We start from the raw sequence: 17,339 nt of genomic DNA, 5'->3' as shown, positions 1-17,339 counted from the left end.
GGAATACAGTGACAGCCTCTCTTTACCCAGTACTCACAATATGCCAGGAACTACATTAAAGGTTCTGTTTGATTATCTCATTTCAGCCTCTGAGTCCACTTTATGAGTGGTTTAAAGTTGATAGACAAGAATAGAACAAAGAAAATTATTTATCCTAATGTTTCTTTCTAGAGGAAAGGAGGAAATGATTCATCAGTACTGCTCAGAGAAACAGTCTAGGGATCCAACTATTTGCTCTGCCTCTGCCTCCTTGTTACAGCAGGATTCACTGCTGCTCAGCTACTAAAACACCTCTTGCTTTGGTAGCAGTAAGTGGTTTTCTCTGGTTACTATAGGGCTGTAGAACAGACACTCCACTCAAGGAGCTGCAGTGGTTGCTTCCACTGGCCACTCTCTACTTCTCCACTAGTCTCACATTACAAGACTGCTGCTTTCCTCTCTAGCAGCTCAGTCTCAAAAGTATCTTCGGGACTATGTCATGAATTTTTCTCCACCCTCAGGTCTCTCTTAGTAAATGAACACAACAAAGTAACTTTATTATCATCTGCAAGAAACTACAAGCATACTTCCTGGATCACTCTCATGAGTGATCAACATACCTAAGATTTAACATGAATAATGGAACCCATCATATTCTTCCCAAAACCTAGTTCTCCATGTAACATCAGTATTCACAGTCACCCTGAGAAACCTTCACCTCCTCCTCTCACTCAGATCTAAGTGTTCACTGAATCCCTGTAAGCCCTTTTACTCCACTGTCACTGTTACCTGCTACATTCTTAAAAATCTCTCACCTCAGAATTATGAGAAGAGTCCTCAAACTAGTGTACTTTCCTCCAACCCTGCTTCTTGTCTTCGAGACTATTAACTCACTGATTCTGATTTGTGGCTGCAGATTAGCAGTTGCCAAAATACCCAGCAGTTAGGAAAGGAAGACTGTTGAATGAAGGAATAAAAATGAAGTCCCTAGAATAGGAATGATCAAAGACAGATTACAATAAGTTTTAAAATGAGTGTTATATGTTATAGCCTCCTAATTTTAGAAGCCCATCATAAAGTTTTCCTCACTAAATTATGTTCTCAAAATATAACGTTATCAACCAAAACATGGGACCATAGGGAGTTCAGTTCTATAATCTGAAAGATACACATTCAGAACTAACTTGAATAATATTGCAATAAAAATCTACCTTAAACAAAAAAACACCAGAAAAGTGTCAAGATAGAAGCATTCCTTCTTTAAACATATTATTCATTTACCAGCTGGTCTTAAAAACAGTCTTCTGCCAGGTCAGTAGTGACACAGATCTTTAATCCCAGCACTTAGGAGGCAGAGGCAGGAAAATCTTTGTGAATTTGAAGCCAGCCTGGTTTACAGAATGAGTTCAGGGCAGCTGGAACTATGTAGAGAGACCCTGTCTCAAAAAGCTAAAATAAAATATTTTTAAAAAAAAGTTTTCTTCTAAACATTCATTCTCCCATTATTTCTCCTAACTTCCTACCTGGACCATCCCTGTGGTTCCCATCCTCAAGTGCCACTGTGCGAAAAGACAGAGAGAGGGCTAAGAAGAAACTGTCAGAGGGGGGAGGACCTTGGACTTTCCACAGGGCAGGGAACCCTGACTGCTCTTTGGACTGGAGAGGCGGAGGGGAAGGAAGGGAGGGGAGGGAAATGGGAGGTGGGGAGAAGCTGGAAATTTTTAATAATAAAAATAATAATAACAAATAAATAAATAAAATAAAGTTAGAATTTAACAACAACAAAAAAAGAAGAAGAAGAAGAAGAAGAAGAAGAAGAAGAAGAAGAAGAAGAAGAAGAAGAAGAAGAAGAAGAAGAAGAAGAAGAAGAAGAAGAAGAAACTGTCAGGGAACAACAAGAACCCATGGTGTAGAGGCTTTCCATCAATCTATCCAAATCTAAATTTAACATCCTGGGAAACTTGGATTAGCCATTTGGATGGAAAAGTGAGGTTGGCAGTCAAGAAGCTACTTTTATATGGTCCCATTCTACTATTCATCTGCTGAGACTTAATATCAGGGCACTGCATTTTCCCACTGACAGACAAAGGCAATAACCACAGAATATTTTTCTCCCTACTGTTTTCTTTGGAATGTAAGCACCAGACTCAGAGTTAATACTTTCTATGAACATTAAAACAAATCAGTCATCAACTGTATCATATCAAGATGGCCTTAGCTTTGCTGGCCTGCATCCTAAACCATACTACAAACACAAAGTTAACCCACATCTTATGAATTCATGACACCATAACAAGGGGGTAGGACAAAAGTTAAGAGGGGTCCAGATAGCCTAACTATAAATGAAGGGGTTTTGATCACACCTGCATTGCTCCCATTCATCACCAAGAGGAAATTCTCAATCAGTAAGAGTGTTTTTCTGTCCATCTGTCTGTTTTTGAAGTGACCTTGATGCAGCATGAAGGGTGATATTGAAATAAAGTTACAACAATCCATGAAAGAGATTAGTTCCTTATTATTACTATTAAAGATTATTCCCTTAACTGATCCAATCTCTACTTTTAACCTGATATACAAAGAGACAGGAAGAGTAGATTGTGCTGGGTGGTGGTGGTGGTGCACATCTTTAATCGCAGCACTCAGAAAGCAGAAGCAGGCAAATCTCTGTGAGTTTGAGGCTAACCTAATCTATAGAGCTAATTCTAGGACAGCTGGAGCTGTTACAAAGAGAAACCCTGTCTCAAAACAAAACAAAACAAAAGAGAAAGAATAGATTGATTTTTAACTCTGCCAAATGCAAAACAAAGCTTTAAGAAATTTATAATTGAAAAGTAACCCCAGCCCATTTAATCACAAGCCCTTTTTCTAGGGACTACAAGCAAAAAACAATGTACAACCAGAAAGACAACTATCCAACTTCACGTTTACAAAGTAACTGTGAACATACTGATACTACTAACTCACTTAATCTGTTATAGAGTTGTTAATAATTGAAGTCTTACTAAAAATACAGAGACCTTGGATCATACATGGTGATGAATTATCCACCTTAGTTAACGATAAGTCCCACACTCAAAACAACTATCTCCTTTCATTTGTTTAAAAACAAACAGTACACTCATAAGTGCCACAAGCTCGTTAAAGAATGGTGGCATTTCTTCACTATGTGCCTGGTTCATTCTTCATACCTTTCAATATTTAATAGCTGGGTGTATTTAAAGTATGTTCTCACTGATACGTGTAATCAAAAGTAGAGATTCAATCAAATGGAATCATAATCACTGAAGTTAAATTTACTTGCTTCCCACTTGCTTTGATTTGAATTAACTATTCATCTAAATCATATCAAGTCCCTTCCTGATTCTAAGCATGTCCAGGTGCTACATGCAGTGCATGGGAATGGCTACCAGAAGCCACAAGGACAAATGTCTGACCTTGCTTCAAAGCTGCTCTCAAATGACTTTTCTGCAAAATAAAGTGACCAATTTCTACCAAGTCCTGCATTTTAGACTCTCAGAAGAAGAGTAACTAATACAGAGAGATGAAAGGAAATGCTACTATTTGAAAAGGAAACACACGCCTGTTTCCCAGACACATGTCTAAAAGAAATTATGAGAAATATGGTTTTCTGTTTCCACAAATGCTGCACTTGTACTATTGTTAACCTTGGGATATAAGCCTTTCGACTCCCTCATGGATAAAACCACTTTATAAGCATGCCCTTTTAAATCAGGAGGACCTCCTACTGAGTTCCAGATTCCAGATTTTAAAGATATTATAGTATACATTTTCTAACTTCATAGGAATAATCCTATACATTTTTGAAAATGTTATGTCTTCACAGGCTGAGTGACAGGAGGAGGGGAAGGTGTAGGAAATGAGATGAATATTAACCTTGAAAAGAATCATAACTATAAAAAGGGTAATGATCGGAGTTAGAATTATTCAGCAAGCACAAAACTACCCTGTCAGTTAATTACAGGACAAACACACAGCAGGCAGAAATGAAAGGCGTGAACAGCACACTACAACCCAGCACAATAAATAGGATCTGATTTAATGCATGTGGCCCTCCTTCAGAGCCAATGTAGACATAGAGTAGACCTCACATATCTGTGGTTTTCCTTCTGTGGTATCAGAAGGGAAACTACACACTGTCAACTATGATCCTAAAATAATAAATAGAATATTTGAGAAATGATTGAAGAGTTTTAAATCTGTGTGCCATTTCTGAGTAACAAGATTGCATGTCTAGAATAGCTATTCTGTTTAAAAACTGTCTGTCACAAGCTAGCCGTGGTGGCAGGCAGATTTCTGTGAGTTCAAGTCCAGCATGGTCTACAAAGCAAGTTCCAGGAGAGCCAGAGCAGTTATACAGAGGAACCCTGTCTTGAGAAACAAAAAAATAAATTGTGCAGGGAGAAAACCATCAGAAAACTGAAAGTAACAAGATAATGAACCACTGTAACCCAGACCCTGACTCGGTAAGTGTCCTTTGTCTGACTTTGTGCTCTGCACCTATTCTCAACTCAGTTGATCTTGAAGCATTACATCCAGACATAAACCAAACATCACAACAACTTCTTGTTATACAAATGAAAACTATAATTTTACTTATAACAAGAAAAAACAAACCCAAACTACACTAGAAATGTGAATGTTTACCTCTCAGACTGGCAAATATAAACATTATCTGCCAATATAATGTATTGGCAAGGGAATATGCAACCCTAAAGAATGTTTCTTCATAAATGAAAATGTGCATCTCTAAGAAAAGTACACTTAGGAGTGCTCATCAAAATTTAATAAGCCATTGGGGCCAGTGTAAACCGTGAAAATGGTGAGGCAATGCTCTGGCTCTTTTCCTTCTCACATTTGAGATGTTGATGTCATGCTGACCGCACAACTAGAATAACAAGTTGGTGCTTTCACATGAATGAGCTTGACAACTACAACTAGTGTAAACAATAAATGCTGCCTTACTTTACTTTCAAATTAACAGTGATACAAGCCATTTCCGGATATGTACCTACGCACATGCTTCCAAAATATCTTCTGCTTGTCCCCTATACCTTTACTATAGTTTGCAACAATGTAATTAATCTGAGGCTGCCTTTCTTCCCCTTTAAACTCCATGAGTGCAGCACCATGTCTGACTGTTTGGCATTTTAATTTAGTGCCTAGTCCATAGTAAATATTCACTCTATGTGGGATTCATCTTTCATTCAATACTTACTATGACCCTAGTGAGCACTCTACTAGAATTTAAAAGTATGTACCAAATGGGACAAAATAGTTGTCTCTTCTTCCTAGGTACAAGCCAAAAATAAATAACTAAATATATACAATTAGCTTTATATAATAAAATATTCTTTAAAAACAAAGCCTTGTGGATCTATGACATTTTTCTATACTAAAATTTAGTTTCATGAGTGACTCATATCCCATAGAAGCTTCAAACTCATCCAGTTCTTCCTAGACTCTTTCAAGCCAGTAAGTTTACCAGTGTAGCAGGACTTCAATATCTCTGCAAGGAGCTTCTGCCTTCAGATATATACCAAATAGAGTAGCTGTCATATACAATCCAATCACTACCACCTCTTGCTCATTTCCTTACTCTTGACAAGATCCAACACTTCAAAGAACACTTTTTCCCTTCAATGTTTTCCTCTCACTTTAGTATTTGTGAACCACTACAGAACTTCTTCTGGCTTCTTTGACACAATAATAATATGAAAATCTCGTTGGCTAAATTTTTGGGAATAATCAACAATAATACAGAACAAAATTGAAGAAACTGGTTCTAAACTTCCAGAGGCTGTAGGCACACCGGCCATCTGAAGTTGACGACACTGCCTTGCCTTTGAGGGATACGACAGGAAGCAAATGTTTGTGCAAGGTTAGCAAGGCACCTATCACCCGGAGTTAGCACTTACCAAGTCAGCAGGAACAGCCTAACAGTTGCTGAGCATTTCCTACTACAGTGAACAGAAGTTTATAAACCTACAGGTAATGAAAGAACCGAGAAGATAAAACACTTCTCCTATGAATACAAATAAATGGATACTTTGGAAAATAAAAAATATAAAGTAGGTCACCAAAATGATTTTTTAAGCTGATGAAGGAAATATTCTGGCTTTGTATAAATTAAAGCAAGATGGAATTCAACAGCCTCATTCAATCTCCATTTCCAGCAAAATACCACACAACATTAACTCGCTTTGCATAAGACAAATGGAAACAGGCCTGCAATGCATCACAGCCATAATATATTTAACAAGATGGAGATGAACAATGAAACTTCCAGGGAAACTTACAGTACTGATGCCTTGCCTCACAGTTGCATTTGCATATAAATGTTTTAGAATAATTTATTTCATTAGGGTTAGCCAGAGAGTATGCATGTTGGGAATGGATGGGGATTTTGCCTACATTCCAATTTTGCTGAAGGAAAACAGATTCTTCTATCTCCAGTGATAATAGTCTTGAGGTAGTAAAATATAGCAATAATGATGGCACTAATAATGCCACTGTGGTTTTACTTCCCTCTGAAACAGATGTCACTAATATCTCAGGAAATTTTCAACACATAAGCATCATGCATGCCTCAAGGAATAATTTGATAATATCCTTTTTAAAGTTCCAAGCCTCTAGAAGCAACAGTGCTAATCATTTCTGAAGGACTGTGATTAACTTAAGGAAATTAATTCTTGAGGAGTTTTAAGGGACCTTATAACTATCAAAAACTAGCCACCAGAGGTCCACTCCGAATTGTCAATCATTTAGAATCCCAGTCCAAAAATTCAGTCTTTGATTTAATAATATGGTTTACCCCAAAATGATTATTTTCTCTGTAATATTTTACTTCATGATAAAGAATTCTGGCAAAAATATGTCTTTTATAAAGTGGAATCATGTTATACAGGAAAAAAAAAAACAAAAAGTAGAACATAAACCATTTGTTTTTTTAGTATCCAATGTACCCTGCCTACAGAAGAAGAAGAAGAAGAAGAAGAAGAAGAAGAAGAAGAAGAAGAAGAAGAAGAAGAAGAAGAAGAAGAAGAAGAAGAAGAAGAAGAAGAAGAAGAAGAAGAAGAAGAAGAAGAAGAAGAAAATTAAAATAACAAAAAAAGGAGAGAAAAAAGCAAGCAAGGAAGGATGGAAGGAAGAAAAGAAAAAAGAAAACAGAAAAAAATCCCTCTACTGCTGACTCATTCCTTACTGAAAGCCATCTTTAATTTTCTGGGGCAAGGAGCTGACTTTCTACTTCTACTGATGCAGTCTCTACTCCTGAATTCTGGAAACAGCTGAGGCAACAGAAGAGAAAGAGGTCAAAATCCTATGAAAGACACTATGTTTTTAGGGCAACTATAATGAGAGCTGCAGGAAAGTTATTGATCTGTGCCCTTTGCTTTATTTCCAGCATATATTATAGTAACGTTATTTCCCTCTGAAAGTTCAGTCTGGGCACTTGCATCAACAGAGCAAACAGCAAAGAAGAATTTTAGCGTATTCATTAGCAAAGAGTCAAAAGGTCTTTGCAGAAATCCAGGCACAAGCAAGAAAAAAGAAAAGAAAAGTTCAATTCTGAATCTCTAAATCACATGAGTGACAAAACACACGAAGATTGAAGAAGGTGCCAATAATAAACATATGCATTGGAATGGAGTTGCATGTGTATGATGTTCTTACTCAGCATTATAACCGTTAACCTCAACTAAAGCAGGCAACCCTGTAAGGTACAGGAGCTCCAATACTGACAGAACTACTCTCCAAACCAAATATTCATCAACCATCTGTTTTGATGCATTCCATAACAGTTAGATAGCAGGTTAAAGGTTTTTTTTATTCTTTATTTACCAATTATAGTACTTTGAATGAAGTTCATAAGAGAATTTCTTTTGAAGACTTTTTAAATCACTATCATTATTATTTAGATATCCAAAAATATTTCAGAAAATATGAATAAACTATATCAGCCTTTCCAAGATATTAAAATAAGTCTATTTAGGCTGAATTCGTATTCTTTCTCCTTAATTCTGTTTAGTCTGTTTATAAAATGTGTGCATATTAAGTGAAAACAGCAAAACCTCCTCAGTAGTATATTAAGAAAAGTATAACCCTTCATGCACATCCATTCAAACAAATGAAAAAATTACTTTTTTCTCGTGTGACTTTTTTCCCTGAGATGGTGTCTCCCTGTGTAGTCTAGGCTGCCCATGACCTCCAAATCATCCTGCCTCAGACTTCAGACCACTGACATTATAAGTACACACCACCTCATCCATTTGCTTCTATTCACCAAAGAAATTAAAATCTTCATTGATTTTTTTCTCTCCCATGCCATGGCACCCTTGATGTGCCTTGTATGTGTCGGGGACAAGGAGGGTAGAAGCGAAGGAGGGGAGAGTGAAGAGATCACTTCACAGGCAATCTCATTTTGTTTTTTTAACTAACTCCTAATTCCAAATACTGACAAACAATACTGGACTACTGTTCCCTAAAATCTGACCTGACCAACATGTTCTCCCAGGGTATAATAGTCATCTCTTAGGATCTGAATACAACTGCCATGTTATCCTATGAAACAAAAACTTTGAAATTCAAATTTCATTTACTGTTTTAAGGAAATGTAGAAATTCCAGATATTTTCCTATTCACAAATATCATACATGGTGAAGAGGAAAACACAAGACAGAGTTAAAACCACAGACTTCAGAATCAAGTAGCCATGATTCAATTTCAAGATTAGCCAGCCTCTAAACATAAGCTTGGGCTAATGACGATCTCTGAGCCTCAGTTCTTCTGATTATAAGATGTGAGCACTAATAACTAGCTCACAGAGTAGCAGTGAAAACTAAATGAAATAACAGAGACAAATTATCTCAAAAACAGCTTGGTAACTAACACATGCTCAGCAACCGTTCCATTCTTTCTTGCCACTGATTTATCAACTTAACATGTGTGATAATAAACACTCTTCATTACAAACAGGTTTGTCACCTTCAGAGGCCAGAGAGATGGCTCAATAGGAGAAGGCATTTGCTGAGAAAGCCTGGCTACCTAGTTCAATTCCAGACACCCATATAAAGGTGGGTGGCAAAGGGCTAGATAAATGGCTCAGTGGTTAGAAGCATTGACTGCTCTTCCTAAGGGCCCAGGTTTCATTTCCAGCACTCATATAATGGCTTACAATTGTTTGAAACTCCAGTTCTAGAATATCCAAAGCCTTCTTCTGACCCCCATAGACAAATGGCATGCACATGGTACGTAAGGCAAAACAACCCCAACATAAAAATTAAAATAATAATACTTTAAAAATGAATGGAAAGAATCAACTCTAAAAAACTTCACACATGCTCATGCAAGCATACATTAATGCATGTACATGTGCACAAGCTAACACACTGTTGTGTAACAGTCTCCTCTAAGATTAAATTAAAACATCCCACCTTGCAGATGTGCTCTTTAAGAAGGGAGGTAGACAACACCAAAAAAAAAAAAAAAAGCTTCAAGAACTCCCTGAAACTAAACAGTTTCACTCGTTCCCTCCCTGCCAGAGTAAGCAGAGTCCAGCTACAGAGCAGACTCTCAGGCAAGCTGAAGTGCAAAGAAGACTCTGGGACCATGCCAGCTTCCTGGAAGAAGCAGAAACCAGACAAGATGCCTGGTTGATCTTTAGAGGATAAGATAGATCAACTGAGGCACCTGGGAAGGACACTCTCCAACCTATTGAGCTGCCTGCAGGCCGTGCAGTGTACTCTAGATTTCCCAGATGCTGGGGTGGGCCTTGGTGATGCTGATGTCATTTATGCTCCTGTAAGTAATCACTTACCCATATTTCTGTAAGTAACCCTAATAAAATTCATTAGTTTAGCAAAAAAAAAAAAATTATATCTCTCATTCAATGTCCATGAATAAGAAAATTTAAATTTAAATTTTACCAACAAATCAAAGCAATGCCTGGCCTGAATATATGTGGAATATAGTATGCTCAGCTCAAGAAAATAATCCTACCTAAAGATAAGTTATCTACTCCTCATCCTAGAAAGTATACAAGAAAAAGAGAAGCCAACACCAAACTAAACACTTGTCTACCTTGGCTGATTGTCCACAATGAGGCTTTCTCCCCTCTGATAGCCACTGTCTGCCACCTGAGTGGTTGACCTCTTCACAATCTGCTTTAGCTCCTGCTCCAAACGTTCTTTAATGGCTTTAACTGTCTCAGGGATCTTCTTCAGTCTGGCCAGTCCCTGGATAAGAATTCCCATGAAAAGAGTGCTGTTCTCCTCTGGATCACACTCCAAGTCCTCCTTGATGTCTTGCAGGTTCATCTCTCTCACTGTAAAATAAAAGCACACCAGAAATACCAGATTCAGCTAGTATCCACTTAAGAGTGAGTACATACCATGTTCATCTTTCTGTGTCTGGGTTACCTCACTCAGGACAATTTTTTCTAATTCTATCAATTTGCATGCAAATTTCAAGGTGGCATTGCTTTTTTACCACTGAATAGTTTTCTATTGTGTAAATGTACCACATTTTCTTTACCCATTCTTCGGTTGAGGAGCATCTAGTTTTTTTTTCTAGGTTCTGGATAGTACAAATACTGCTGCTATGAACATAGTTGAACATATGTCCTTGTAGTATTATTGAACATTCTTTGGGTATATGCCCAAAAGTGGTATTGCTGGTCTTGAGGTAGGTTGATTCCCAATTTTCTGAGAGTACACAACCACAAAGAAGCTAAGTAACAAGGAGAACCATAAGAGAAAAATATATGAAATAGCCCCTGGGAAGGGGAAAGAGACAAGATCTCCTGAGAAAATTGGAAGCATGAGGGTGGGAGAAAAAGGAGGGCAGAAGGGAAGGAGGAGGGAAGAAGGGGAGGGGGCTGGAGAACTTGAGGGAACGGGAAAATTGAGATGGGGAAGGGCAGAGACAGAGAACAAGGAAAGAGATATTTTGGTTGTGAGAGCCATTATGGAGCTAGCAAGAAACCTGGCACCAGAAGAATTCCCAGGAATCCACAGGATGACTGCAGCTAAGACCCTAAGCAACAGAGAAGAGGGTGCCTGAACTGGCCTTTCCCTGTAGTCAGATTGATGACTATCTTAAATGTCACCATAGAACCTTCATCCAGCAATGACAAAAACAGAGGCAGAGATCCACAGGGCAACGCTGGGCTGGGTTCCCAAAGTCCAGCCAAAGAGTGGGAGGAGTGAAAATATGAGCAAAGAGGTCAAGACAATGATGGGGACACCCACTGAAACAGCTTACCTGAGCTAATGGGAGCTCACCAACGCCACTGGGACACGGACGGAACCAGCATAGGACCAAATTAGGCCCTCTAAATATGGGTGACAGTTGTGTGGCTGGCGCAGAGTGTCAGGCCACTGGCAATGGGGCCAGGATTTATCCCTACTGCTTATACTGGCTTTTTGGAACCCATTCTCTTTGGAAAGATACCTTGCTCAGCCTAGATATAGTAGGGAGAGTCTTGGTCCTTCCTCAAAACAGTGTGGCTTACCCTCTATGAGGAGTAGATGGGGTGTGGGGAGAAAGGTAGAGGAATGGAAGGAGTGGAGGGAGTAGGAACTGGGATTAGTATGTAAAATAAAAAAATAGGTTTTTTTTAAATAAAATAAAAATTTAAAAAATATCAGATCCAGTTTCCACATTAATTCAACAGCATGGCAGGCTAATATAGATCACTGCTTTGATTATTATCTTGAAGGAATCAGAGAAATTTTCTAGTAAACTGAGTTACATAGTACTATGCAGCAGTCCCCAATTCAAACTAATTGGTTAGTAATGAATGTACAAGCAATTATATTGGACAGATGCAAATCTACAGTTTTACACAGACTATTTTGACCCAAGTCTGTTCATAAATTAAGTACATGCTGTCTCTAAAATTCCATATATGGTATTAGAAGAGAACTCTTAAAGACTAAAACCACAGTCTCAACTTCCTACTTATTAGATGTGATAAGTAGAGGCAATAAAAGATGTTATAAAAACAGGCAGGGGCAAAAGTACATAACTACAACAAATAAAAAAGAAATGAAGAAAATTACGTAAGACAACATAAACATATGAGAAGAGTTTGAGGAAAATATAATAGTAAAGAGGTACTGAATAACTACCAAAAAAAAACCCTATTTTTTCTTCAAACATGTTTGACTTGGCATGGTGACCCACACAAAGTAAGCCCAGCTACTGAGGGGCTGAGGCATAGGGATTCCATTTCAAGGTGAGCATGGGCTAGAAAGCAAATTCCAGCCAGTCTAGCATACATGAGACCTTGTTTATAAAAGTGAGTGTGACAGCAACAGACATTGTGTGCGTGTGTGTTACATCTTACACAGACCTCTGTAATAATCAATGAAAACCTTCTGACAAGTTATATTATATGCCAAATATCCCTATTGGTCTCTATTCTACAGCCTTTACCCAAACCCTATGATCTTAAAAGGAGGAAATAGCCTCAAACAATGAATTAACCCCTGTGAGTAGGTGAGGAGGGTTATCTGATTATCTGAGATCTTTGCCACTACTAAAAACTACATGATAAAAGCCATATTAGAGCTGGAGAGATGGCTCAGCAATCATGAGGACTGGAGTCTGTGTTCTAGCATCCATGTAACAACCTAGATATCACTGAAAATGCCTGAAGCCCTAGGTATCAAAGCCAGACAAAGACAGCACAAGAAAGCTACAAACTAAACCAGTATTTATCATGAACCACATTTCTCAGCTACATATCTATATACCCATAATGGTTCATTATTCACAGAATTCATTATTATAATGGCAGCATTATCCACAACCACCAAATTTAGAAGCAACCCAGGTGCTCACCAACACACGAACAGATTAGCAAAAGGGTGATCTATATAAACAGTGGCATGTCACTCCACTTTAAAACTGGGGAAGTCTGACACACTGCAACATGGATGAATCTTGAATCCATCATGCTCACTGAAATAAGACTGCCTGTCACAAAAGACAAATACTTGATGATTCCACTTATAATGAGGTACTTAGAGGGGTCAAATGCCTAGAAAAGAGTAGAAGGTTGTTTTTCAGGGGCAAGGAGGAGGAAGAAAAGAGTAGTTACTTCTTAATAGACACTGAGTTTGAGTTTTACAAGATGAAAAGAGCTATGAAGATGGACGGGGTATTGTCTGCACATACTATGAATGTACTTTTTTATACTACTGATCTATACACTTTAAATGACTAAAAATAAGCTGAATGATATGTATATTTTAACATAAAATATGCACTTAAATATGAACCAGAGGTATTAATAACATGCAAGATATAATTACTTATGCAAGCTCATTATTATGAATAAATCTTCTATATATTTATTCATGTTGTCTTATTAAACTCACTAGGCTCACAGGAAGTCAGGGAAAGAGAGACCATATTCATAGGGCATTTTGTACAAAAGAGTATGTTCAATGATACAGTATTCAATGAGAATATTTAGCTGGGAGGAGGTGGCACACACCTTTAATCCTAGCACTTAGAAGGCAGAGTAAACTGAACTCAGTGAATTTCGAGGCCAGCCTGGTCTATAAAGTGAGTTCCAGGACAGCCAGGACTGTTAAAAAGAGAAACTATGCTTTGAAAACCCATATATATGTTTGATACTAATGAAACTGGAAGTGGAACCCAATGACTTGACTTCAAATGATAAAAACCTGAAGACAAGCTTTTAAAACATCATCAATACTTTCAAATGTAATGTTTTGAAAAATATACATTTTATTTCCTGATTTTGTTTTATACATGAATAAGTAGGATACCTCAGGCCACAGAAATAGTCTATATAGCAAATCCAACCCCACAGCAAGGCAAGAAAAGTACTCAACAGCAGGCAGCCACTCAATTCAGCATGGAATAGGAGGAAATGAAGCTGAACTACAAGAAGAGCTTCAGGCAGGAAGAAAAGTAAAGGAAATTTTCCTGTTCAAAATGCTCCTTGTAAGAAACATCCCTATGAGTCACAAACAGGACATGTACAAAGGGTCACCTTAGACATTAGCACTCCCTGCCCAGGGTGACAGATGATAAGCTAAATACAGTTTAAGTCAATATGGCCTGCAATGACATGGCATATAGCTAGTCATATGCACACTAATATGAGAACTAGTTCATTAAAAAGCAACACACAAGCAAGATTTGAATAATAAAATGCCAAGGTTATAAACAGCACATCTGTTTAAAAACTTAGCCTTTGATTGTCTCCTGAAAACTCCTAGAGCCTAAACACTTAAAATATCCAATATTAATTGATTTATATTATCTACTTCACTTACATCAGCTGAAAACTAAGAGATGATGTAAAAGGATAATATAATCAACATGACTAGTCTAATATTCAAAAACATCTACATTGTCAGATAACATCACTGGAAAAAATGGACAAAAATAATTTAATCTAAATTCAATAAGGCTCATGCAACAATCATAACACACCTGTGCATCTTTCAAAACTTTTGATGTCCACATCATTCCCAAGCATTGGAATTGCTATACTGGATATCCAATATATAGACATTAGACATTTTTTTAATTTATTTTATTTTATGTTCATTGGTATTTTGTCTGCGTGTATGTCTGTGTGAGGGTGTCAAGTCCCCTGGAACTGAAGTTACAGACAATTGTGAGCTGCAATGTGGGTGCTGAGAATTGAACCCAGGCCCTCTGGGAGAGCAGCCAGTGCTCTTAACAGCTGAGTCATCTCTTCAACCCCACCCCCCCAATATTCAACATTTTAAAGCTAGAAATATATTACTTTCATCTCCAATCTTCTTACCCTTGAATTATATTTTGTTCTAAAGAGCCTAATGACTGAAGATGAATCAGATGTAGTTTTAAGAATATTCTAACTGATAGGATAATGTAACATACTAAAGAACAGGAATGACTTTTACCTAGTTATTTGTCCTACAATCCTGCTGGCTCCAAGTATTTATTATTACACACACCGCTTTGTTTATACAGACCAAGGTGGATACAGACAGCAATAGCTGAGGGCAAACATGGAAGGAGGATCTCGCCTGACTGAACTGATGAATGGATTAAGACGTAAACAGCTAAGACCTTTTCAAGCTCCAGACTTCCACATTCACATTAACTATGCATCTCTAGTTACATGGCTCTGAGCCACTTATACATATACCTGTATTACTGATAGCGCGTAAATGAGCAGATAAGGCCCAGGCATGATGGCACACACCTGAAATAATCCTTAAATGAAGACTGCCCAGGGGCATACAAAAAGACACTACCCCACAGAAATTAACCAAAAATAACAAGTAAACAGCATGAATGTCTATTCGTGAAGCTAAATACTTAGTATAGACCATTGGCTGCCTTCTTTCTTCAATATTTGTCAGATAAAATCAGGAATTTGTACCATGGCTTACCACACATGTCACAAAACTTCAGAAGACAAGACCTTTTAATTCACTATAGAATTTTTAATTCACATACAGAATATGCCATACTGTATCATTTAGCACTACTGCTTCTACATGTTAGTTAGGGAATGATACAATGGCAGTGTATACTATAAAAACTCCTGACAGATGTCATTCATTATATTATGCACACTATAGGAACTGTGCAAACTTAATATACAGCAAATAATTTCAATCTTTGTAATTTGAATTAGATATTATATTCGAACAATATTATCTATGTATAAGAAAAGAACCACTTTCCAGTACTGAGCAGAGTTCAATTAAAGAGGAGCCTTTGAAACAACTAATTAAAAAAAAAAAAAGAGGTCATGAATTTCAAAGAGAGAAAGAAGGTAAACAGGAGGGTTAGGAGGGTTGGGAGGAGAGCAGGGAAAGAAGAAATGATGTAATTATATCATCTGAAAAAAATAAGAAAATTAAGGGGCTTTGAAAAAGTTGTCAAGCCTATTAGACCACTAAAATATCAAACAAATTACCTGTCTACAATGCTACGCCACTACACCACAGATGGGAAGCTGGCAATGCTGACAAGATTCTTGAAAACAGTAAGAAAATCACCACTAAAAAATAGTATGTGCCTTATAAATCACACTATAATTCATATTCCTGAGATATCCAATTTGCTTATTACATAATTACACTTAAAATATAATTCCTGAAATTGAAAGGAAATAGTCTGGTTGAAAATAGAGGGTAACATTGCTGAAGACAAGAAATGTGAACAATGAATAGAGCCAGAGTGTGGAGTCAGTGATCTCCTGATGGAAAGACAGACAAGAAATCTAGGATTGACCCTTCTGTGTTAGCAGATACTTACATGCTCCACTGGCCTGAGAAATCCATTCACTATGGGTGTCACAAGCCCAGGAGCAAACCAAGCTCCACTTTGGCTAGAAGGCTACTGGACCTCCCCAAATTCTCATCTTCCGTTCTTTGTGGAAATTCTTGGCCAAATATATATCTTAGATATCACTCCTTTCAGCAGTGGAAAATTACTTCTTCAGTGTTTTGTTCTAATTAATGCACCCACTGATACAGAAGAGAACAGTAACTGAAGCACTGGTTGCCTCAGGAGTACAGAATCTTGATTAGGGTCTTTCAAATGTTAACTAACTACCCCTGGAGTGTAGATTCCTGATTAAGGTACTTCAAAAATGTTAGCTAAGAACCCCTAAGGTGCAGATTAAATTACCTTAAAGAAACCTACAGACAATAAAACACCCCACTCCAGAAAAGAGGCTGCCAAAAATGAGACTAAGTGAGGTAGACAGAACAAGGATAAGGATTCACAGAAGAGGACCCCACCCTGCTGAACTGAGGTATTAAGTGTACACAGTGTACACATAAGGTCTAGTGTTGGTCAAGAGAAGATGGTAAATTTGTTTAAAGCAATGTTAGGAAGTATTTTTAAAACAAAGCAAAACAAAAAAATAATCTACTGAATCCTTTTATCATGAAACAGAGCTTGATGCCCATTAACTCATTTGGAGCAAGAACCTTTGAACACCCAGAAGTAACAATCAGAGACTGCTAAAATAAGACTGGCATAGAACCTGGAAACAACCTAGATGTCCTTCAATGGAAGAATGGATGAAGAAAGTGTGGAATTTATACACATTAGAATACTACTCAGCGGTAAAAAACAATGACTTCTCGAATTTTGCATGCAAATGGATGGAAATAGAAAACATTATCCTGAGTGAGGTAACCCAGACCCAAAAAGATGAACATGGGATGTACTCACTCATAATTGGTTTCTAGAGATAAATAAAGGTCAGTGAGTCTATAATTTGATCTCCTAAAGAAGCTAAATAAGAAGGTGATCCCAAAGAAAAACATATAGCTATCCTCCTGATT

At 37.5% G+C, this 17,339-nt stretch overlaps 1 protein-coding gene across 3 annotated transcripts in view; it reads right to left on the bottom strand.

The window, feature by feature from the left end:
* The window catches only part of Exoc4 (exocyst complex component 4), a 739,210-nt gene that overhangs the window by 633,950 nt on the left and 87,921 nt on the right, over positions 1–17,339 (bottom strand). For all 3 annotated transcript variants that reach the window (XM_050147958.1, XM_050147959.1, XM_050147960.1), the window contains exon 6: positions 10,078–10,321. In XM_050147958.1, coding sequence (XP_050003915.1) covers positions 10,078–10,321 — 244 coding nt within the window. The remainder of the gene's footprint in view (positions 1–10,077; positions 10,322–17,339) is intronic.

Source organism: Alexandromys fortis, unplaced genomic scaffold, assembly GCF_014885135.2.
Source record: "Alexandromys fortis isolate MF-2015 unplaced genomic scaffold, M_Fortis_MF-2015_v1.1 scaffold_57, whole genome shotgun sequence".
In the NCBI taxonomy this organism is placed as follows: Eukaryota; Metazoa; Chordata; class Mammalia; order Rodentia; family Cricetidae; genus Alexandromys; species Alexandromys fortis.
This window is presented reverse-complemented; position numbering and strand designations above follow the sequence as displayed.